The following is a 23,337-nucleotide window of genomic DNA, read 5'->3' on the forward strand; positions in this document are numbered from 1 at the left end:
CTATGTACACACTGTTAAGCTTCAGGGGTAAGAGTTGCCTTTTCCTATGTATTTTAAATGCATTTCTGTCATGGCTGGACAGGGATGACAGTGTTGTGAACTTGTCCATCCAAGTTTATTCTTCAGGTCTCCATCCATACCCTAATGAGCTAGAGACTGGCTCTGCTCCTCAAGACCAGCCAGCATCCCAGTATCCCAGTTGCACCACTTCCCAAACATGAGAACTGACTTGCGACAGCACTGCCCACTGGCTGGAGGCGATGCCCAAGCCAGCAGGACTGCAGAGCATGCAGCTGCATGGCTGGGGAAGGAATATGCTGTGCCACCAAGAAAGGAGCTGCAGTGTCTCCAGGGCCAGCAGCATGAATTGCAGGGAGCAGCTCCAGCTGGGAGCACTGTACCAGAGGCCACTCGAGCTTCGCCAGAGAGCAGGACTCTGCCCACCAACACCAGCAGCAGTTCACCTGTGCTCCAACACCACCTATGCACAGAACAGTGAAACACAGGAAGGGACAAGCCCTGGCTGGTTCTCCTGACCAACATTTGAAAGGTAGGGGACCAATTACGTATCAGAACTACATTTACATCAATAACATTTTACTACATATTTTATTACATCAATGGCTTGAAAAAATTTTATTTGATGTCAGCAAACATTGGAAATCATAGAAAAATGAATTATGTAGAATTTCACAAAGGAATTTACCCCACTACAATTCCTCATACAGTAAAATAATTCAAAACCAAATGTTACTTTTCAGTGGCTAAGCAATTTTATAATGCTATGAACATTCATCACAGTAAGTGTGCTGAATAATAGAAAACAGGCAAAAAAGACATTTAAAATCTTACAACAGCATTATGACAACATACTTTCTTTAAAATCCCAACGAGTATTTTATCACTTCAAAAGCTATACAGCATTTCCATTATATTTGCAAACTTAACCTTATACATCTTTTAAAATCTTGAAAAAACTTCTTTTAAGCAATCTATAAGCAGTTAACAAAATTGATAAAATCTACATAATGGAATACTATACACTCCAGTATAAATTTTATTTTAGGAGAATATGAATGTAAACACTCATTATTATACAACATGCATAGACTATACTGACCTTCCATTTTCTGAACTGTAACTTTCACTGCAATTGTGCTTTACTATCAACAGGAAAAGCTGCATTAATCCAGGGAGTGGCAGAAAGTATTTGCTTTAGAGGCATTGCACAAGATCACTAGATTTTGACTTGCTGAAGACAAGCTGGAGCTAATAAAAATCATTTTTCTTTTTCTTGCCTTTTTTTTTTTTTTTTTTTGTAAAGAGCAATATCAGCCACTCATCGCAGAATGGGCTATGCATAATTTTGTACAGACTTGAAAAAACACATTATCAGAGAAATCTCCTACGATATTTTTGCGCTTCATTGACTTGGAGATTCATGGTCACAAATCCAGTGGTCAAGTTAGTGTAATGCACTGTTTGGCTCATATTTGGTGTGCAAGAATACCAACAGCATATTAGCGATTAAAACTGAAGTTTAAAGTGACAATGAGCATATTTTAATACATAATGTTTCAGATGTATTTGTACAGGAAAGAAAAATGTTTGTCAGGACATTGCTTTAAGAGAGTAAGAGCTTCACTCTTACATTAACTATTAAAAAAGTGTTCTAGTGGATGTTTATGGGGTCTTCCTGGTTGCAAACTTTTAAAAATATATATTAAGAATTCATTATCCCCATTGGTATTAAATATATCAAGACAACCATTGTGGTTGCACCACCAGTTATGGCTACTATGGTCTTACGCATCTGATTGTACATTGTTGCTATACTGTTAAGCACAACTGAGGCATGTATTTTTTTTTCCCTTGGTTATCACAAATTGATCACTGTTTCAAACCAGTTAATCACGAATATTCAAGTAACAAGGTCGTTTTTATGGATAAGCAAAAAGAGAAGTTACCTAGCACTTTACACAACTACATAAAAATTAAATAGAACAAATGAAATTTGTTTATGCATATGCAATACACTTTTATATCTTTAAGATCTCTAAAACTAAAACTTAAACTATCATTTTCTTTGACGATACCATATTTTGCACAATAACTTATACTTAGGAGAAATAATTTCCCATTTTCCACAAAATATATATAATTATGACATTCACACTGATAGTTTAAGAAACAAAATTTAAGTGAATATTCTATCTTATGCAGTTATCTTTGTGGACCCTTCTAATCAGAATGCAACCAGTTGATGTATTCTAATGCTTGACCCATTTGAAAAAAGGAAGAAAGGGTCTTCACCTAAACAAGACCAAACCATTTAAACTTTCAAAAGCTAAAATGATTTTATCGCATTTAAAAACATAGTTAAAGAGAATGTAAAAAACTAAAGGTTTAAAATAGTGCTATTATATTGTATGTATCAACTACAATAAGATAGCAGTCAACCGAAAAGTAATTAAACAACTTTTTTCTTCCTAATATCATGAATGATGCATGTTTCCCCCTACCCCTTGGGGATGAAGCCAAAACACAACTTTTCTGATTATAAAATGGACAGATTTGAGGGCAAAACTCAATGGAAAGTCCTCACGGGTAACTTAACTCACCAGCAGAAGCTTCTCCTGAGGAATTTCACCAGCTGCGATACAAGCTCACACAACCCTCTCACACTGGCAAGGACCTATCTCCATGCGCTGGTACCAGCAAGAGGCTGAATACTAGAGTATTTCTAACAAGCGGCGTTACTTCACACCAGAACTGTCAGCAGAATTCACAGTGCTATTTGCCCGGTCTTTAATCCTAATTCACACTGGCTAACAACTAGTGTCCTTCCCCACAAGAGACTCCCTACTCCAACTGACACAGGACTGAAGGAACATCTGCAGGGCCACCAGAGCTGCCAGTTCACATCAACAGCTGTAGAGACACTGACACAAGCTTGGGATTACAGGTTTCCAACACAGAGGGTAGGGAAGAGCTCCTTTCCCTCCCCCCCATCAGCTCACAGGATCTCTCTGGAGCTACCAGAATGAAACGGCTCAGAAAAAGCTGCAAAGTGGCTGAAACAGGCCCTTTTTGGGCTCCACACTCTACCTTGCCCTAAACAAATGCCTATCTGCTCCTTCACCTGTGTATTGTTGCTCAATTTCTGATGCTGAATTACTTCCCTCAGACAAGACCTGAGGAGGAGACCACCGCACTGGTACGTGAGGCTCCCCTCTTTTCTGCCTTTCCTTGGATTGTATCTGCATTGCAGGAGGTACAGTCACATCTGGCTCTGTTGGCCAGCTAGCATTAGCCTACCTCATTTAGGTACAGAGAATGGAGCCACCACAGCACACAACATGGCCCAGCCCAGCAGCTAAAACATCAGCACCAAGTTCGGGGCTAGACTCCAAGCTGCAGCACCTCAGCTGCAGGCCAGGACATGGACTAGCTCATTTCAGGTTGTGTTAAGAGAGACTGGTGCCATGCATTACTGTGTGCCATCTTGGCTTGAACCCTCTGTAGAAGAAGGGAGGCAAAGAAGGTCCTTTTTTTCCCCACCTGAAAAGACACTTGGTGGTTTCTTCCAACATCATTAAACTAACCATTTTTAAATGCTTTGTGACTAGTGTTATTTTGCAGCTTTCCACTGGACAAGAAGTAATACTGCTGTTTCTAGCTTCTCTGAACACTGTCTGCTCGGCAGTCAGCAACTACCTTGTTCAAGGTGTGAAGTCCTCACGCAGGACTTCCAAGAATGGCTCCAGTTCAAGCCAGCTACACAGACCACAGCACAGGACAACCGAGCAGAGGGCTGGAGATTTGAAAGCTGCATGCACCAAGTATTTGGAAAAGCACCTCTTAGATTTTTAAATTGCATATTTTGGTTCAGAACATGAAAGCGATGTGTGCTTCAGAAGGGTTAAAATGGCCAATGAAATTAACCCGGTTCTTTTCCATTAAACTTCCGAGAGACCAAAAACTACTTGAAGGTTGAATTTAGTGCTCCAACCCTTATCCAGACTTCCAGTGGGAGAAGTAGTTTGATGTCTTTGGCAATCAGCGCTCCGAAGAGGAATGAAACACTGGGACAGGAAGTGACCTATGATAGCCAAATGGAAAAAGGCACATATTCCAAAAGGAGAGGCACCAGAGAAAGTTGTTTTGACTTAATCCCACAGAGGATCAGGAAAAAGAAAGTTGTGTAGCACTCATTTAACAGGTTACAATGCAAATGCTGAATGCCAGGGGTTAAATAGCGTATCAAATGTTTTCAGGTTACGTATTCCCTTTTGCACTAAATAAAAGCCATTAAAATATACAGGAATAAAATGCTCAATTAGGGAGCTTTCTATTAAGTGAGAACACACAAGTATAGCGGAAAGAATTGCACAAACCAGAAGCGTAATGATTTACATCTACAACCTTGGACTGACCAAACCTTAGAAAAGACATTTCCTATCACTTTTGCATTATTCAAGATTGCTTGTTAACATGCCCTGTCATTTCAGAACAAACCCGACACCGCTGGCATGTGCACGGGCCTCTCCTTTATAGAAAGCTCGCTAAGAATAGTGTCATCGTAAGAATACACAGGAAGCGGAGACCACAAGGCCATGCAGCAATACGTACTTACACCCTACGGACCAAGTATTATAAGAACTCCTAATGTGTAGAGTTACAGTGGGGCTGCTAAGGAGCTCCTTGTTTTGCAGGTCGGTCAAGATTTAGACAGGTGTTACTGGTTCTAGAAATCCCCATGCTTACGCTGGACGTTGATGAAATGAAGAGCTGAGCTACCTGGGTGCTTTTGAAAGAAAGTGGAGGCAGTATGGAGGAACGAGGGGAGATTAAGGCAGATGTAGCACAGGACTGGAAGCGTTTGCCTTTTTTTGGTAATAGCTGCTTGTCCACAGATATGATGCAGATGGCTGTCTGAGGTTTGCTAATACCTGATATCCTGGATAACACAGTAGTCAACACAAATTGTTCTAGGCTACAGCACCTTCTCACGAAGCAGATGCATATCTGACATCAAGAACAGAAGTAGCCTGGAGGGAAGGGGGAGGGAGGAGAAAAAGGAGACGTTTTAGTTTAAAAATGAATACACATAGGCCTTGCAGCTCCAAACTTCACCCCAGGTCCACGGTACTGAAAGCAACAAAGCGGACAACTTGGCACGTGGGAGGAATCGCAGCAGCTTCCCCTGTTCTGAGCCACACTGGGATTTGTTGGGAGTGTAAACATAAAAAATGAAGACTGGAGTTGAGGCTGCTTTACAATGAGCAGTCTCGCCTGCCCCCTTCAAAAACAAACAAAAAAAAGGAACTGTGGCCACTTGCTATGAAAACACACTGAAGGGGAAAGCCCAGAGCAGTCAAAGGGCTGACAAAGCTTTTACTAAGCTGGCAGCCAGGCGGACAAGGCTTGCCAGGGGAGAAAGCACCAGAGAGGATTCAGTGTTAGGCCAGCAAAAGTCTTCTCCTGGCTACTGCTGACTTGAGTCCACCTGACTTGACCAGCCGCCTATGCAAGCGCTTTCCAGAGCAGGCACCAGCCGCACGGTACTGTGCGGCTCAGGAGGGACCAGGAACCTCCTCCTAGCCCATACAGATCACTGATGTGATCATCCCAATAGCATTTCACTTTGCCCCTAGAACAGCTCAGACAGGCACCCAGTCAGCACTGTGCTTATGTTATCTCTGAAGGCAAGAGCATGGCAATTATAGCCAGCCTGAGCAGCAATGTCCGACGTGGTCACAGCATGGTGGCCATTAGACATGCACTGTGCAACACCCTTGTGTCCCTTCCTTGTGCATTTTTTTAAAAGGCTGCAGACTTGGTAGTTACAATCCCCTCCATGCTGCCAGCACCTTCCTCCTCCCAGCCATGACACATCAGTTCCTACTGTCCAGAATAGGCTTCATCAAAACCACAAGCCACGTGGTGCTAGTCTACATCATACATGATATGTCACAGCTGGCAGTTCACTGCCACCCTGCCTGGCCCCTGCCTGTGTCAGCCTAGTGCAGGCAGGCTCTGCCCTCATTCCTTAGTGCACTGCAGAGCACAATGAAATGAAGCACCTGACTCTCACAATATAGCTGCCTTTTCTTTAGGCTTTGCAACCATTCCCAGCAGCCTATTGTTTCAGTCCCCTTTCCACCACTCAGCACTTGCTCAGCTCCAGCCTGGGCACTTTTCATCACTAGTCTGGGGATTGCAACTGCTGCTCCACCAGTCATTTCACCAGACCTTGCTGTCTTGCTTCCGCTCCCCCTCCTCCTCTGCTAAGTTGCCTGTGATTCTCATTGCTCCTGTATCCACACACTTGGCCACATCAGCACACTCCAGTTACTGCTGCAACCATTTTCTTCCCATCTCAAGCAAGACTCCCTTTTTTTGACTGTACCTTTCAGGAGCAAGGGAGTATTTGAAGCCAGGAAGAATCTCAGAGGGCCCAGAGAAGAAAAACTCTGCCCTGCCAATAGATACAACTCTACCAGCCGTAGGAAAAGACAGTGACACAAGCCACCTGTCTTTCAAATGGATAGCTACATACTAAGCCCATTGCTGCTTTGCTCCACCTCTCAGTTCTGGAAGACCATGACAATTTCACTCATACCGTTCTCAGAAGGAAAGTTTTTTGAGTTTGGTTTTGTTCAGCTATCATACCTCTGGACCTAGTCCCCAGATATAAGCATCTTTGAATAACACATTATTTGGATTTGTGAAGCAATGAAGCTCTGCTCCCCAAATGTTTGAACAGTAACATACAGGTGAGACAACCATAATCAGGGCAAAAAAAATATACAGTACGCTGACAAGTCTTTAGTCCATGTGAGACCAAAATTCGCCTTACGCTGTTGACTGTGCTTGCATTTAGCAGATACGGCTTTTGTGCCAAGCTGTCTTATAAAATTAGGCCAAAGGGAGTCCTAGATCAGACATTTTTAACATGCAAACCTCTAGCGGGGTTTTCTTTTGCAAGACTGTTGTAATATTACATTTTTGTAAATAACTTTCATATTTAGACACTCTACAGTCCTTACTTAACTTCAAACACGCATTGCCTTTGGAGAAGTGTTAACTCCATGCAGCTCCATCAAGGAGAGGCTGTTTCTAGAATTTGTCTTCACAGAAACTCCTGTAAAATCAAGGAAACTTTGCCTCCACATAATTCCAGAGTGAAGTTTCACACACTTGCCTCGTTTATAGCTTTCTTCCCTTCCCCGAGTGAAATCACTCCATGTCAAAAACAAAAGAGCGAGCTTTGCCTCAGAAGACTGTATGGTCCCACAAAGCCAAACCTAGAACAGCTTGGAGAACTGAGTGCAGGGAAAACATCCAAGTGAGATGATGTATGGGGTTTCGGCAGCAAGAGGCATTAAAACGTCCATGTGCTGATGAAATACATATACTTTCAGAGGGCTGCAAATTAACTGTTCTCTTTCCACTTTCACGCATGTTTGGAATTCCCAATTCCAAAAATCTGTACTGGAATCTGTATAGCCAGCGGAAGCAAAATATGCTCAGACTGAAGATTGTCAAAAATGGCTTTTGCAAAGAGTGTGTATATGTACACACACACCCCTATCCGAAATGAGCTCAGAGTGGGAATTTTAGGTGACTTAAATAGGATTTACCTCATCTTCCTCTTCAGACATTTTAGTGGAATTATCAGGGGATTTTACAGGCTTCTGGCTGTTGGCTCCGTTTGTCTCCTCTTTGCCATGCTCTGCCTCCCACTCCTGTAGAACTTCATCTATGTTGAAACGACGTCGATAATTTACAAAAAAGTTTTTCACTTGCACCACAGATTTGTTTCCAATCACATCAGAGATTGCCTGAAAGTCTCGTCCATATTTCCTGATTGCTAAAAACAACAAAAACAAACAAAAAAGCAACGTGTTATTTCCTCACAGACCACAAATCAGGCTCAAGTCACACAATAAGAAACCGAAGCAAAACTTGTCAAGGTCTCAAGCCTTTCTCAGATAAACCCAGGAAAAGAAAAGCCTAAATTGAGCAAGAGACACAGTTAAGACTAGCCCTGGAGAAGAGAAGAAAATAGAGGTGCAATAAAGATGGGTAGAGCCAAATCTAGAAGACCTGTGTAGATCTGCCTGTAGTACTTGAGAAGTCATACAGGCAAAGAGCATAGCAGTGACTTCCAGCACAGTTTCACTTTCTGAAGGCTTGGACAAGCAGATTATTTGTAAACACTCATATGGTGCAATTTATACTGCTCAGGGAGTGGAAGGGGGGATATTGCTTCCTTGTTCAATTCTGTTCTTTGAGCATTAATACACAGCAATGTCAAAATCCTTCATTAGCCACTGAAGGGAAACACAGGTCTGAAATGCAGCAGTTTTGATTATCAGCAACTGAAGTAAAAATCGACATGTAGTGCCATACCTTGCACAGCAAGAAGCTGCTCATCCGTGGTCCAGCGTGCATTAAATTTCTGAACAACCTAGACAAAAAAAAAACCCATAGGTAACTTCATTTACATAAGCAACAACTTTCAGTTGTATCTGAGCTCATAAAAACCTCACAACATGGAATTAACTGTTAGTCAAACTCTATCATTCCTTTTAGCAGCAACAATGTTTTCAACAAAGAACTGTGCATGGCATGCATTCAGTTAACTGTGACATGCACTGAGCCAGTAAGTCATGGTAATACAAAATGATACAGAATGGTCTGAACAGATAACCAAGAGCCACACTCGTCCAAAGCACCTACTTGTTTTTAATCACAGACACCCTCTGTGATCTTGGCCAACTTATTTCCAGCATGAGGTGGAAGGAAACAGCAAAAGCACCAAGTGCCAAGAAAAGATGGTACATTAACTTTCTCTCCTATATTTTTCAGTATTTAGAGCAAAGCCACTACCTGTCTCACAGGGCATATGGATACAACACTGACAAAACATGGTATATCCAAGACACTCATACTTCTGTTAGAAACCACTTTCACATGTTAACCACTGCTCGCTCGCTCTTCTCATCTCCCATTTCCATTACACAACAACAGTGAATATGGCAGTGGTCTTGATTCACACAGACAACTAATAGGACATCAGTCCTAGTTTACCAGCAACCCCAATAGCATTGGGATGTAAACACGTATTAGCATTTATCTTCACAATAAACAAGGGCCAGAAAACGATCCTACCTCTGCAAGTCTGTATTGTTCTATACCACCTTCAAGTTTTTCTTTGAGTGCGCTGTTTGTCTGTTTGATATTCTGAATCTGAAAAGAAAGTTTCATCCATTTAACAAGGATTTAAAAATAAATAAATCAATCAATCAATCAATCAATCTTTGGACAAGCCTTCCTCCAGCAGCCCCAGCAGGAACCCCACAGCTCAACATTCCTGTGTTTCTCACTACCTCTCTTTTCCAAAAGAAAGTTTGTTATATTGCAATAAAGCAATGCAGAAGCAACTGGCATTATCAGGAGATCCCATTTAATTTATTCTATCCTGTCTGCAAGCTATTTGGAGCAAGAACTGCCCCAACTTTCAGGTCTGTATAAAGCCCAGCATAAGAAGAAAGGCCCTGATCAGAGCAAGTAATGAATCAAAGACTGCTAGAGAGCTCCGCTTCTCCCAGAGTGCCAAGAAAAAGGCTTCAGGCCAAAATACCAATTCTATTAAGTTTAATAAAGAGCTTGAGCCACATCTCTGCTTTAAAAAGTGAAAATGTTCAGATCTAGGAAACAGACTCATGTATTAAACCTGTCTTTACTAACAGATATTTGAAAAACACATGTTTACAAGGCAGATCCATCGGGGAAGCAAAAGGTACATAGGGCACTTTGTTTCATTTTCTCAGACAGGTATCATACAAACAAAACTGCCTGTTCAAAAGTAACATATGAGAAGGCAAAGGAAACTGCTGCAGATGGAAATCAGACACTACTGAAATCAATGTCATAGTTCATAGTTAAAACATAAGGAACCCTGAACTGCAAAAAACACTAAGCACCAACACATGTTCCTTCAAGTCAGTGCTATGGGCTCTTCATTGCTTCACTTCACATACAAACTAGTTTTGCCCATAGAACTAAAACATAAAAGATGTAGAACACAGGACTGCACTAGTTTATAGCACAAGGCTAGCAGTTTGTCAATTAAGCCACATGATGTGCAGCAAAATTGTCAAGCTACAAATTCCTGTGAACTTTCCAGACTGTGATAGGCACTACCACCAAAAATAGCAGTTATTCTTGAACTAGCCCAACCATACCTGTCGTTTGATTGAGACTAATTCCATGTCCAGTTGTCTGAGTACAGTGGTAGCAGCTGTCGCATTAGCAGAAACAGCCTCCACATCTTCTTGGGAAAGGAACATTCCTTTGGGAGGTTTCCTCTTCGCTCTGTTCTTTGCCTGCGTACTGTGCTTCTCCTTCTTCACCTGAGGAACGGTTTCAGCGGGCGGCACCTGGCAAACAGCAGTCATTTTACAAAACTAGATGATCTTTAAAGGTCTCTTCCAAAGCAAACCATTCTGTGACTCTGACTTTTAGCCATTGTCAAAGGTTGGAGAATGAAAAAACTTGCAGACATTTTTTGCTTTAGGTGGCACATCATAAAAACACCATCTTGTACAAATGTCTCCTTTCTTCTATGCAGCTTTCAATGCTCACAAAGATACTAGTTGTCTTCTCCGCCTATTCTCATTTTGGTAGACAAGATGCCCAATTTTCCAGCAGTTAGATATTCTGGTTATTTTCAAACACTCTGAAACCTTTCTTCTTGCTTTCATCACCTGGCCTGCACACACCAGTTTAACTGAACACCAAAAGGAAACAAAGTGGAGCTTGGAGACAGAGGAAGAATGCAACTACAAGAGTTTACAGAGCCTTGTTTTTCCACATGTCAGACAGGAGAAGGAATAAGCTAATTTATTTAAAGGCTATATATAAAAGAAGCAAGGTGACTACAAAGTAATTCTTAGGTTGTTAGGCAGTTTCTTGAAAGCCAAATTTTCTTGCATAGTACTGATATATCGACTGTTCCATTAAACTGATGCAGTTCTGACCACAAATAAAATTTAAGTCTTTTTTGGAAAAGGGAATACTTCACACACCATTCATTATTTTTATACTTTCTGTCTAAAGCAGAGAATTAGGCACACACCTGTAACAGGAAGATTAGCTAGGATGCTATACTACAGATCCTTCAGGAGCACATCCAATTCTCTAATACCAAAACCATTCCTTCCAGAAGTTATTTTCAACAAGCAAATCATACCCAAGATTTATTACCCAGTGGCTGGAGCCTGGCCAAGAACACTGAAAAAGGGTGACAGGGAGAGAAAAAGCAGAGAGGAGAGACCACACATCTAAAATCCTCTACTTGATAAGTGCCAGCTTTAAACACACTGGCTTCACTTAGCACTATTGTTTCCCTTCTAATTTGCAGCTACATGTAGTTTCTACACAGCTTGCAGCATTTGCTCATTAGTAAGCATTAAAACACTCGCATTAAAACCCACATAAAGTCGAGCACAAAGCCGCCACATAAGCATGAGGCTCTGCCTCCTGAAGACTAGTGGTCCCCAGCACAGCTGCCATCAGATAAAAGCTTGCACCCTCTTCATGGGCTCAACAGCCAGAGCCCCACAGAACACTAATGTGGACAATTGCCTGTTCTCAACTTTTTTGTTCCCTCTTTTAGGGCAAAGGATTCCATGAGAGATGATGCTTAAGGGAAAGCCCAGGAGCAGAAAGTAACTACTGCTGTTGCAGGATTGATACCTCCCCCCAAAAAGAAGAGAGTGATAAACAGGGAAAACCAGACTGGTTTAGCTATGGACAAGTGAGGTAAACTCTGCACTCCGCTTCAGAAGCAAGCACTTTGATAACTGAGCCAGGTAAATTATTCAACATGGATAGACATTTCATTCCATCTACATTCAAAATTTCACAGGGTCATGCAGTAATGCCTCACAACAGGTCCAGGCTACACGTTGACCAACACACAATGCCTGCAGTTCAAATATCCCAGAAGCCTCAACATTAAGGAAAAATGCAAGCAGTTTTAAAAGATTGCTTTACATGGTTCAAAGAATGTGAAGCTCTTTTGTGTTGTGGACAAGAAGCCAGAGCTCCAGCAGAATGGGTTTTGACAGCTTTAAATGCCTCTAAGTCCCAGCGATATTGCACAGGCTCTGAAAATTTGAACATCTACTATATCTTGGAAACTCCTGCTTTCCTAGAAACACACATCTCTGTAGAATTAAAGCAATTAATGAAAAACATAAAGAATTAAAATACAGGGATTTAGCAGTGCTCTCTCTTTATTTAGATATTGCCACTAATAACCAGTGCACTTATGTCTTACAAACCCCTTAATACAAACAAGGTCCCCTTCCTCAGATTTCATTGTGTGAAAAAGGAAGACCAAGCTATCTCAAGCCATGTAAAAGCAGGGAGGTGTTTCCAGGAACAGGGAAGAGGTGAAGAAAGCAGCTCCAGTTCATGACCTCAGTATTATGGAACCACTATATGGAGGAAGCCTGAACAGTTGCACTAACACTGAAAGTACTAAAAAAGAGAAAAAGGGAAGATTCCCCCGCCTCCAATGATCCCCAAAAGAGGAAACAAATGAGAGATTTCAGATACTCCGAGAAATCCCAGTATTACTCGGCAAGTCATACAGTAACCAACATGTCTCAGAGCTGGAAAAGCCATCTCTGTGGGGTTGAGACAGGGAGGTTCTTTACGGTAAGAGTCCTGGGTTAGTAGTACATGACCAAGCCTGCATGTCTGACCAGGTCGTTAAAAGAAACCTAACAATTAAGAAAGAACACATCCTCCTCCTGGATACCTGCTCTCTCTGAAAAGCATTTTCAATCAGCCCCAGGCTCAGGCACTGCAAAATCAAATCAAATTAACTCTGAATAGGCTATGCAGGTTGCCAGCTTCATTATACCACCCGGTCCAACCCCCGTCCAGCAGAGCCCCCACAAGGCTGCCTGCCATCACACACATGGCCAGGCTGCGCATCCTCCATGAGTTTTGGTGATCTCTTTCAGATCAGTTAGAGCACCATAGCCCATACGAGTGTGGCAGGGAGGACAGACAGCCTCCTTCCATGCAAGACGTTCTACAAAAATGTCCTGGTGGTAGCTATCAGACATCTGATCTGGTTTGGCCTTACAAGAGGCAGCCAAGTTGGCAAAGAAATACCTTTCCCCCTTCTGCAGCAACTTCAGAGCATGCCAGCATTGGTAGGGAAGGAAGCAATAGTAAAAGGGGATTGAAGGGAGCCTTCTTACAGATGCAAGCATTCAAAGAGCCTGCAGAGAAATCTCAACTTGAAAACTTATTAAAGTAATGGGAAATGAGATGATGGCATTAATTATTTACAAGAGACAACAGAGTGCTGCGATTTGCAGTTTAGCCAAGTGAGGGCCCTTCAAGTTTGGGTATTGCTGAGGCTTTTGAGAACTCAGTTTCTTGTAAGGGTGAATATGAATGGCTTCATGTCCACTCTGCTCCTAGGAAATCATCAAGGATGCCAGCTCCTTCAGTGGAAGCAAAAGCTAGGCTTTTCTGGAAAGTCTAGAGAGCACCCTGGCATGGGTGAAGAACAGACAAGAATGCCATGATTTTTCAGTTATTTCCATGCAAAATAATTAATTAGAAGAATTAATCTGACAGTGACTGACAAAACAGCTGCTCTAGGACTCTGGTTTTGCCTGTGTGCTATCACGTTTTTAAATATTTCTAGTGTGTTCTTTTTTTTCCTACATACACCCTTTTAAAAAACAACTTTAAAAAATGGGAAGAAAATGACAGTGGGAGAGAAATCAGTCTATGAGAAATCAGGAAAGGGAACTACTTCAAGGAGAGAAGGCCTTAGGGCAAATGTCTTCCTGTACCACTCACTCACACATACAATCCGCACTGCTGTTGAACAGCAAGGCTTTTTTTTTTTTTTTAGTAACAGATGGCCAGCAGGTTATACACATGAAGTATACACTTTCCTGTTAAGCATCACAGACTAGGTTTTCAAAACTGTTACATTTGTGTGGCTATTTTCATCCAGAACTCTATGCCCACTTAAAATGAAGTATTTTAAGAGAGTTGCAAGGACTACATTTCAAGCAGACCAAATATTCTGTGCATAACAGCAGGTTAAGGTCCCTCTCCCAGACAAAATGAACTGGCCACACAAAAGATCTCTCCTTTACTGTTCACCACTGTAGTTGCAATTCTGGTGCCACCACAATCCTCAGAATTATTACTAAGGATTTCAGTACATCAGGATAGAGTCTAAGGTGTAAATAACCATGCCCTTGCTAGTCTACCTAGAACAAATTAATGGAAATACTTCCCCTCCACCAAACCATCTCAGCAGGGATGCAAGTGCTTCTACTCCATCTCCACACAGGTTGATTTAAACTATCACTGAACGCGGTTGAAGCTAACACAGCCAAAGAGAGAATCAAAAAGACCAGAAACATTCACACAGTACATTATCATGGGATGGAAAGTCTTAAATTTTTCCCAGATCCATCTGTAATGATTTATTTGTCTATACTTGTCTTGAGCTAAGAATAATTCTTAAGACAATTCTTTTCTTGTATGACAACTATACAAAGCACAAATAAAGAAAATTAGATACTGTCAGCTTCTACATGAAGTAGCTAGTAAGTAAACGCTTTCCTTTGTACAGTAGTAAGAAAAGATTTATACCTCCTTTTTGCTCTCCTTGTTTTGTTCAACTTCCATATCAATAGGGTTATTTCCATTTGCTTCCTCCATTTCATCCTCACTGGAAGACAAAAGCAAACAGTACTGTATTAGTTTGTGAGGCTCTTTTTCCATAAATAGCATGCCAAAAGAAATGCATGGATGCACTAGCAAGTCCAACAGCTTTCCTTAGTTTTATTCCCAGTTTTTTTAGGGGCTGGGATGGGCTTTTTCATTTGGGGTTTTATTTGGTTTTGGTTTAAATCTAGAGATTCTTGACTGTAAAGATACTAGGACCATGTTTTTTAAAGGAAGATTTCACTGTATTGTACTTGAGTAAAATACATCTGCTGAGATGAAGGCAAGATAGATACATTAAACTGATTACACAAGTTATCTTTTAAAGAACATGGGACACCCAGCATTTTAACTTCAGGCAACCTGAGACAAAGAAACAAAGACTTAGAGCTACAGCAAATAGCTAAAACATAGATTTCACACATCTCCTTAACATTTAGGAAAACAGACATGCACAAGCTGAACTCCCTCAAGAACAAGCATAAAGCAATGTTGGTGGTTTTTTATCATCCCCCCAGTGACAGCCTCACATTTCATTCTCCCCTGGAAAAGAAAAAGAAGTTACCAGTTACAGCATAGAAATAAGTATGAAACTGGGGCCATATTGAAAGTGACCTTGGCACACCTGGCCAGTGTGGCTTCGCTGGAATTTTAATCAGACATTAAATTGAATATATTTTCACCATTTAGAATTTTTGTACTGTACACAACTAAAGTTAATTGCACCATTTGGGATGATGCCCAGAAACAGAAGAAATAAGCTGATGTAATCAAAGTGGTTTGTTGTTTGGTTTTTTTATTAATAAAAAAATAAACCTATTTTGTCAAGTCAAACTTTACAGCCTGGGACAAGGAACTTAAGCTGGTGCAGGTATGTCACAGCACTGCACAAGGCAGGGCTGTGCAGGGAAACCACAGCAGTAGTTGTGCTGGGGTGCTGGAGCAAGCCAGGGTGTGCTCACACGGGAGCAGGGACAGCACGCATGGCAGGTGCTAGGTGAGCACGGCTGCTGTCTCATTGCTGCAGTAATGTCCCGTGCAGCTTAAGGAAGAATGTATTGCCGGGTGGCTTGAGCTGGTATTCATCCCCACAACAGCAGTCACTTGTGCAAGACACGCAAGCTCTTCCAAACCGCCTGGCTCACCAGCTTATTCACAAGATATTTAGTTTGTGCAATCACAAGCACCCCCTCCCAGGGCTGCGTACACAAAGCCCCTCACATACAACTAAGAACAGCTACTGAAAACCTGGTCCCAAATGCACTGGGAGCTATTTTAGTGACCATGTGAGGGGCTGGGGAATTTCCCTGCCTAGCCACAGAAGAGATATAGCAGTATTTGAGTGAGATACTTCAGACTGCCTTTTCTCTTAACCCCATCTCCAAAAGCGTTTCCTTATGTCCTCACCTTGGTTCAGATTTCAGGCTTCCTGCAAAGGTCAAAACCCCCCATGGGCTTTGCTGTGCTCTGTTCCAGCAAGTTCTCTAGACATGAGCTAGATCAAAACCCCCCCCACTCATTTCTGCAGTTTTAGACATTGATCACTATTAACTGAAGAACATTTCTGAAGTTTTGCCAACACCCAATGGCACAGTACAACCTCAAAATCCAGCAACCCCAAACTTGCCCAGCTTTGCTTCCACCCCCTGCATGGCTGCACTGACAAACCTTTGGGGGTGTAGGGGTTTTACTATTTTACATAATGGAGGGGAAGAAGGGAATAATCAAACCAAGCTGATGGCCTCGTGCTTAGCTTGCTGCAGATGTAAATCAAATTACACATTTCCAATCCAGCTGCTTTCCTGAAAGGTTACAAAACTACAGGACATGGCAGCCCATACAGTTCTTTCCCAATCACCAGATGGTCTGAGGTGCTGCTTTTCCCAGCAAACAGGCATAGGTACCAGAGCGGTGTATTTCCAAATTGCAGGAACTTCGTTTATGAGCACAAAACAAAAATAGACGTAGTATTAGAAGATCCTAAACTAGACAGTATGAGACAAACACTCCTTATAAAAGATATTTTCCCCCTCATAAATTAGTAGGAAAATTTTAAAAAGCAGGATGGGAAGAAGAAAAAAGAAATTAAAAAAAAATCATCAAGACAGCCTTTGCAGAGAAGGCAAAAGAACAGAAAGGGAAAAGAGACTCAAGTCAGAGAAAGCCAGCCAAATACTGGACAAGTTGGGTAGTAGTACTGTCCAGGCCCTGCCTGTTAAGCAAGTATTGTTGATCTCATGGAGAGATGGGAGAGGTTGAGTGAGTCACTGGTATAGTACAGCTCAACCCTGGAAACACGTTTCTTCCCCCTTCCCAAACAGGACTCGCTCATACACACTGGAGCCAGCAAACAGCTCCCTGGGAAAAGCTTTTGCAGAATTTTGCCCAATTATATTAGGAAATTTCCAAAGCCAGGCACACTTCAAGTTTGGTCTGCAAAGACATGAACTGCATTTTAGAGCAAGTTGAGAAGGCACCTGCATCAAGCAGAAAGAGTTGGTGCTGTCAGAGGTGGAGGTCCCCTCCACCACCACCACATACTTGAGGCCACTGTATTTCTGAGGTTCTGTCAGCTCCATAACTAGGCAAAGTCATCAAAGTGGCAGTTCTAACTCTAAAGATACTTCTAGTAATACACACAATGCCACTGGCTGACCAACCTCCAAGGGCTTGCATGGGTATCCACAAAGATGAACTTGCAGACAAAACTGCATAAGCCAAGCTCATCTGCTGCAGCTCAATGGTTAGTGACCTCCTGAACACCACCACCCTCACCCAAAATCCTAATGCACCCAGCAGTCCTTAGGACACCTCTGCCAAAAATCATCAAGTTCCCCTGTGCTACCCTATTCTCAGTCACTCAAAACCACCATCTTAACTTCATCTTTCTAAGGGAACAGCACTTAGCCTGACAGTCTAAAAGTTTTCTAAGTGAAAGGCAGGGGAAAGGTCTGTGTGTGTATACGTACAGGCTGACGGGTGCTGCACTGGAACCTGTTCCCCATCAGGTGCACATTCTCACTCTACTGAGCATCACATGGAGGAAATAAAGACAGATTTCTAGCTCTTTCATGACTTCCTTTTAGTGTCCTGCTTATCAGCTTTTCTGGCTCTGCTGACAACAGTGCCAATCAGCTTGTAAATAGTTTCAATTTCATTTTCTCCGCCCTCAAGCAGTATCAGAGAAAAAGCTTCTGGAGTGATGGGACAGTGACCACTGCACGAGAGGACACTCAGGAATTGCACAGTGTTGAAAAGGGAGCACACCTAATTGCTAACAGATTCTTTTCGGCTTTAAGCAAAGCAAAACATGCACAGCAGGGAAGAGGGGTGGGGAAAGAAGGTGTGGTACGAGGAAACATTTTGGGGAAAATCCTACATCTAGTTTCTTACAAGCTAACAGGAACCTCTGAGATAGTCTAAAGAAATCAGTGTGCATCAATACACAGCCTTTCTGCTTGCAAACCTACCTTTCCTCACGTTCCCTTTTTTGTTTACGAGCATGACGGTCCATCACGCTAGTTTTAGTCCTTGTCTTCTTCCAGGAGTAGTAAAATTTCACCAGGCTGGCTATTGATTTGTCAGGAAGCTGTAAATTAAACATGTATCCTTTTATATGTTTATATGTAAAGTATCCCCAGGAGTTCACATACAAATCGGGTCTGGTTTTGTCAAGGAACATCTGAACCCCCTACTTTGGATTCTCTCAAAGGCTCAGGCAAGGCAGGTCTGCAAGCCTTTCCAGAAAGGATATATGGGGGAGTGTTCCAGGTTAGTGCCTACTACTGAGGACAGCAAAAATCTCTAAAGAGCATCTCAGCAAGCCTCCGCTCACCAGCCGGGTAGCTGGGTTCCCTTCAGAATAAAGGAACATATCAAGAGCAAATCCAAAATGCGGCCTTGAAACTGAGATAACAGTTTTAAAAGCCAACAGAGGCATGTGTAAGCAACTGCAGGAACTGCTGAATTGCAGGCTACATCCCAAGCATATCTTTGATGTTTGGTTTAAAAAGACTTATTCACACCATTCACATGATGAAGTCTATTCAAAGGTCTCAACAAAAGACATTTTCAAAAGGTGAAACATTACTGTATGGTGAACTGAAGATAGAGAAAAACACGAGCCTCCCTCTTTTTTTGTTTTGTCTTCTTACACTAATGTAATTGCCTTGTAGCTATGAATGAAACATGTGCCTCCAAAAAGCATGAAAGCACATTAAGGCTAATCCTCTCCTGAGGTACTCTGCATGGATGTTCTTAGACAGGACTTTTATTTTGTAGAAGTCCAGCCTTTCTTGCTGAATAAAACATGTTTTAGGTGTCTGATTCAGCTTGGAGGGCAGGACGGGTGGGGAGGTAAACAAAACTGTGAGCAAGAGCCAGATGTCTCTTATTCAGTTAAACTCCAGTTTAAGTCTTCACTTGAGATAAGCCTGTTTCTCAGACTGCAGATTGACTTCTGGACCTAATAACAGATCCCACCAGAACTACCATCCTGGCCCACAGCTGCACACTGGTACACATCCATCTACACTAGCAAAACAGGTGCTATGTCAATATTATGCTGCCAATAGCCATGTAGCAGGCTGGTATGCTCAAACTAAAGAGTTCCACAGAACAAACCTGGGGACAAGGCTGCTCATGACAAACATCCACTTGGCTACAAACGCATCCTAAGAGTGCCAAAATATCAGAATCTGCTCCGGTAAATAACATAACCCAATTCTCACTCTCTAGCTCCAATGATTTTTCCCCTCAGTTCCAAGCTGCACTGGTGCTAATGGGGCAGCATATACAAACTAACTACTAACGTGCTCCCAAGCCATTGATTCCTGTCCCCAGCTAAACACAAAGCTTCATGCCATTTAATTCCTTTCATGCAGGATGGCTTTTCTGGGAGCAACAGTAAAAAAATATCATTACCTAGGGAACAGTGCATGAGCTTGGCATCCCCGTATTGGAATGCACTTCACTCAGGGACAAAGTCATGCTTCTGCACATAAAACAAATTGAGAATTTCTTGCTTTGGCATTTCACCAAGTAATAGGACAGGCTTTATCTTCTCCGTTTTCCCAGGACATTCCCCTTTCTCCCTTTTTCCCCCCCACTATGTAAGAACAGAGGAATAAAGAAAACAGCTTCACCCTTCAGGAGTCCACAACTCTCCAGACTGTATCAGCTACCCATAGTATGCACAAGTCCTCCCATCTGAGCCAAAGGAGTGGGGGACCCTACAACTCTTAAGAACATTTGGAAATGAATGCCAGTGAAGGAATATTCAAGGAAGACATGAGGAGAACGAGCCCCTTCCTGCCACCTTTTTGAAAAGGGACCTGGCAGTTTTCCTTCGTACTTGGAGGCAAGTCACCTTTCGCTTTTCAGTGGCATCAGCAACACAGACCTTCACATGTGCATTAAAGAGGCTGAACAGACTTCAACAGCCTAGGCTCACTTCAAAGGGTCACAACCAATGTAACTGGGTCCTGCTGGAACACTTGAGAGGTACTTTACTGAAGGAGCGCAAAGAACAAAGTCTGGTTCCCACACAAGTGATGAACTACTTGAAGAAATGCTCAATGTATAATTAATTAAAACAATTTTACAACTCATCCTCTCCACCTTTCTAAAGAAAATTGCACACACCCCTTTCAGACAGAAGCCTACCCTTGAAGTTTTCAATCTCAGTTTAAAAAAAATCACTGCCAACCAAAAGCAAAGGACTGAATGCTTGCAATGATGTATAAACCTCCATCACAGCATCCACTGACAGTCCCAAATCACATTAAGCACAGACTTCACTGTAAAACAAAATGAATTCCTAAAAAGCAGGCTGTAAGAAAGGAAATCAACTTGGCACAGAGATGATCTTTGTGTGTGGGTGGGCACATATGTGCAGACCATGCCTGAACTCCAGCTGAGACAAACACTACCATAGCACGCAGGAGACTGAAAACTGTCATTTCCCACCAAAAAACATTGCACAGTCAAAGTTTATCCTGAGCCAGTAAAGCACTTCAGGAAAACACTTCTACAGAAACTCTGCAAATTAGTTGTTTCTTTCTATTCATGGTAATGCTTTTCCTTTAACATCCCCTCTGGCCTGTTCTGTCCTGACAGGAGGGCAGTACAATCAGCATTGAAGACAACGCTCAGACCTCCTGTTCTGCTTTTCCATTCCTGTGACACCACTTACCATCTGCTGGATCCTGTGAAAGGTTTTCCCATGGAAACTAAAGGCCTGTTCAAACAAGACCTTGTCTTCCACTGTCCACTCATCTGGAAATGGAGTAAAGTTTGGCAGATCTGCCAAAGACTTCTCAATGTTGTGCTTGTGCCAAAACAGCATCCCAAGGGCCTAGAAATAAGAACACCACCAAGGAGACAACTGTAATCACAAGAAACATTATTATATGCATGCAAAGGGAGAGCTACAGCATTTTTCTAAGGTGGCATGTTAAACTATTTTAATGCTCAGCTACATCAGACACTTTTGTGTGCAAGAAACCTGGAGTCTGACCTCCACCCTGCTAGACTGTGAAGACCAACTTGAAGTTCTTGAAGTTTATCCAAACGACACAGGTAGCAATGTAATAAGAGAGTAGCAACAGAAATGGGGGAGAAGAAAACTGAAGAAATTACTCCAACTTTACTGATGACAATATTCACAGGAAAGCTAAGCAGACTTGGCGAGACTACCTAAGAAACAGGCTGGACTAAATGAAGCTTCTTGCCAGTGCTAAACTCCATTTCCTGTGCAATTAGGAGGTCGGTTTAGTTGACTTGGGAGTATTATGGTTGTTTAGTGGCCTCTTTCTGAGGGGAAGGAAGAAGAGGAGACAATGAGGGAAGAACTGGAAGAAGGAAAGGCAGAGAGCATGCACAACCTTGACTTGCCTCTAAGATGTTCCTGGCCTGAAGGAGGAACAAATCTCATTTTGGGGGCTGCTCGCTTGTTCCCTTGAGAGATGCTTCATTTCACTGTTACAGTCTCTGGTTCTCAGTTCCAAAGACAAAGTGCATGCAGTGTGCTTCACCACCTGCAAATCATCCTCCACCTGCCATCTCCAAGACCCTTGCACGCAGCCACCCCTCTCCCAGGGGTGCACAGCCACTTAGCGTTATGACACATCACTACATCTGGCATGCCAGTGACCACTACAAGTCACTGGGAGAAGGCCTGACTCTGCAGAGCTAGAAACCAGTCTTTTGCAATGGCAGTAAAATGAAAACAATCCCTAACATGCTGAGTAAAACACCAGAGTAACCTGCTCATCATATGCAAATTCAGCTCAGGTTTTGCTGCTACAGTTACCCTCATCTAGTAGTTTCGCCCTGGCTGCTCAGAGCTACAAAATCCCTCCAAATTTGGGGTTTCCCCATTATGCTTTGCTATGCAAAAAGCAGTTCCTTTATGGGATCTTGATCCCCTGAGATTCAGCAGAGCGCATGAGTATAAATATTAGTGTTATCCAAGATCTTGTCCTGACCCTAGCAGCCTCTCAGTGCTGCTCAGGCACCCTCTACTCCCTTTTGCCACCATGCAGAACAAGAAGTAGTCTTGCTTGCAGCACAGTCACTCAAGATATCACAGGGGCCACAGAGCTACTAATCTCCATTCACTCTGGCAAGCGTGGACCCAAAAAAGCCATTTTGCAGTTACAAAGGACTGAGTTCTCTCCCCTGCCATCCCTATAGCTTCAGATACGAGCTGTACCAAATATCCCTGTGAGAAAGCAAGGGGGAAAATGAGGGAAACATTTCAGAAGGACAGGGTAGCATTGAATTCCAATAAGGTGCTAGCAAGGGCTGAAGGGACAGCTGCTTACACAAAGCAAAAGGTAAACAAAAAAGTTTTCCTCATAGGTTTGTTTAACAAGAAAGCAGCATTCCTCCTCCATCCTATGCTGCCCCAGGAGAGCTCTGCACTCATACTCAGGCAAGTGCACAGCTTTTCCATCCTCCTTTGTCCCAGAGTGTCTGACAGGCTGGCAGCAGGGCACAGCTCAGGGCCAGACTCGCTGTAGTACTCCCAAAAGCCTGTGACTGCTATGGCTCAGCACAACCACCTACAGCCATTTGCAACACCAGCTGAAGTGGGCTTGCCCTGCAGGAGCTCAAATGCCTGACAAAGCCTGCCCTTTGCCTGCCCTGGAGCTGGTGAGGATGCAGGGACTCCCACCAGCACAGACCGAAGCCTCCAGCTATCACCCAACAGCAGCAGACCCAACAACAGTGCACATGGGTACAAGGGAGAGAAAGGACAGACATATGGGAGCTGCCCATGGCACCAATGGGCCAGCTGGAGGGAAAGCTACCGGGCAGGGAAGCACCAGCACGTGCCCCAGCCACCCTGATAGGCAGCTCTCCATTCCCTGCAACAAACTGGCACATCTTCATCTGCAAAGGCAAGTCTTGGGCAGGGGCACACATGGAAGAATGGGAATCTCTGTGCGATGACGGTCAGCCAAGCCACCTGCACAGAGGTCCAAAGAGACCGGCTATCAGAGGGATGCATGCGTGTGAAAGGGCTGTCTTGGCCAGCAAAGC

The 23,337-nt window shown here is 42.8% G+C and overlaps 1 protein-coding gene across 1 annotated transcript in view; it reads right to left on the reverse strand.

Annotated features, from left to right (window-relative positions):
- Positions 1-584: 584 nt before the first annotated feature.
- Positions 585-23,337, reverse strand: part of RCOR1 (REST corepressor 1) — an 84,614-nt gene continuing 61,861 nt past the window's right edge. Inside the window, exons 5-12 of the mRNA XM_030481817.1 lie at positions 20,984-21,145; positions 18,261-18,379; positions 14,716-14,794; positions 10,257-10,451; positions 9,181-9,258; positions 8,419-8,476; positions 7,647-7,876; positions 585-5,051 (exon numbers count right to left, since the gene is read on the reverse strand). Of these exons, the coding sequence (XP_030337677.1) occupies positions 5,010-5,051; positions 7,647-7,876; positions 8,419-8,476; positions 9,181-9,258; positions 10,257-10,451; positions 14,716-14,794; positions 18,261-18,379; positions 20,984-21,145 (963 nt within the window). The 3' untranslated portion in view covers positions 585-5,009. The remainder of the gene's footprint in view (positions 5,052-7,646; positions 7,877-8,418; positions 8,477-9,180; positions 9,259-10,256; positions 10,452-14,715; positions 14,795-18,260; positions 18,380-20,983; positions 21,146-23,337) is intronic.

Source organism: Strigops habroptila, chromosome 4 (assembly GCF_004027225.2).
Source record: "Strigops habroptila isolate Jane chromosome 4, bStrHab1.2.pri, whole genome shotgun sequence".
Taxonomy (NCBI): domain Eukaryota; kingdom Metazoa; phylum Chordata; class Aves; order Psittaciformes; family Psittacidae; genus Strigops; species Strigops habroptila.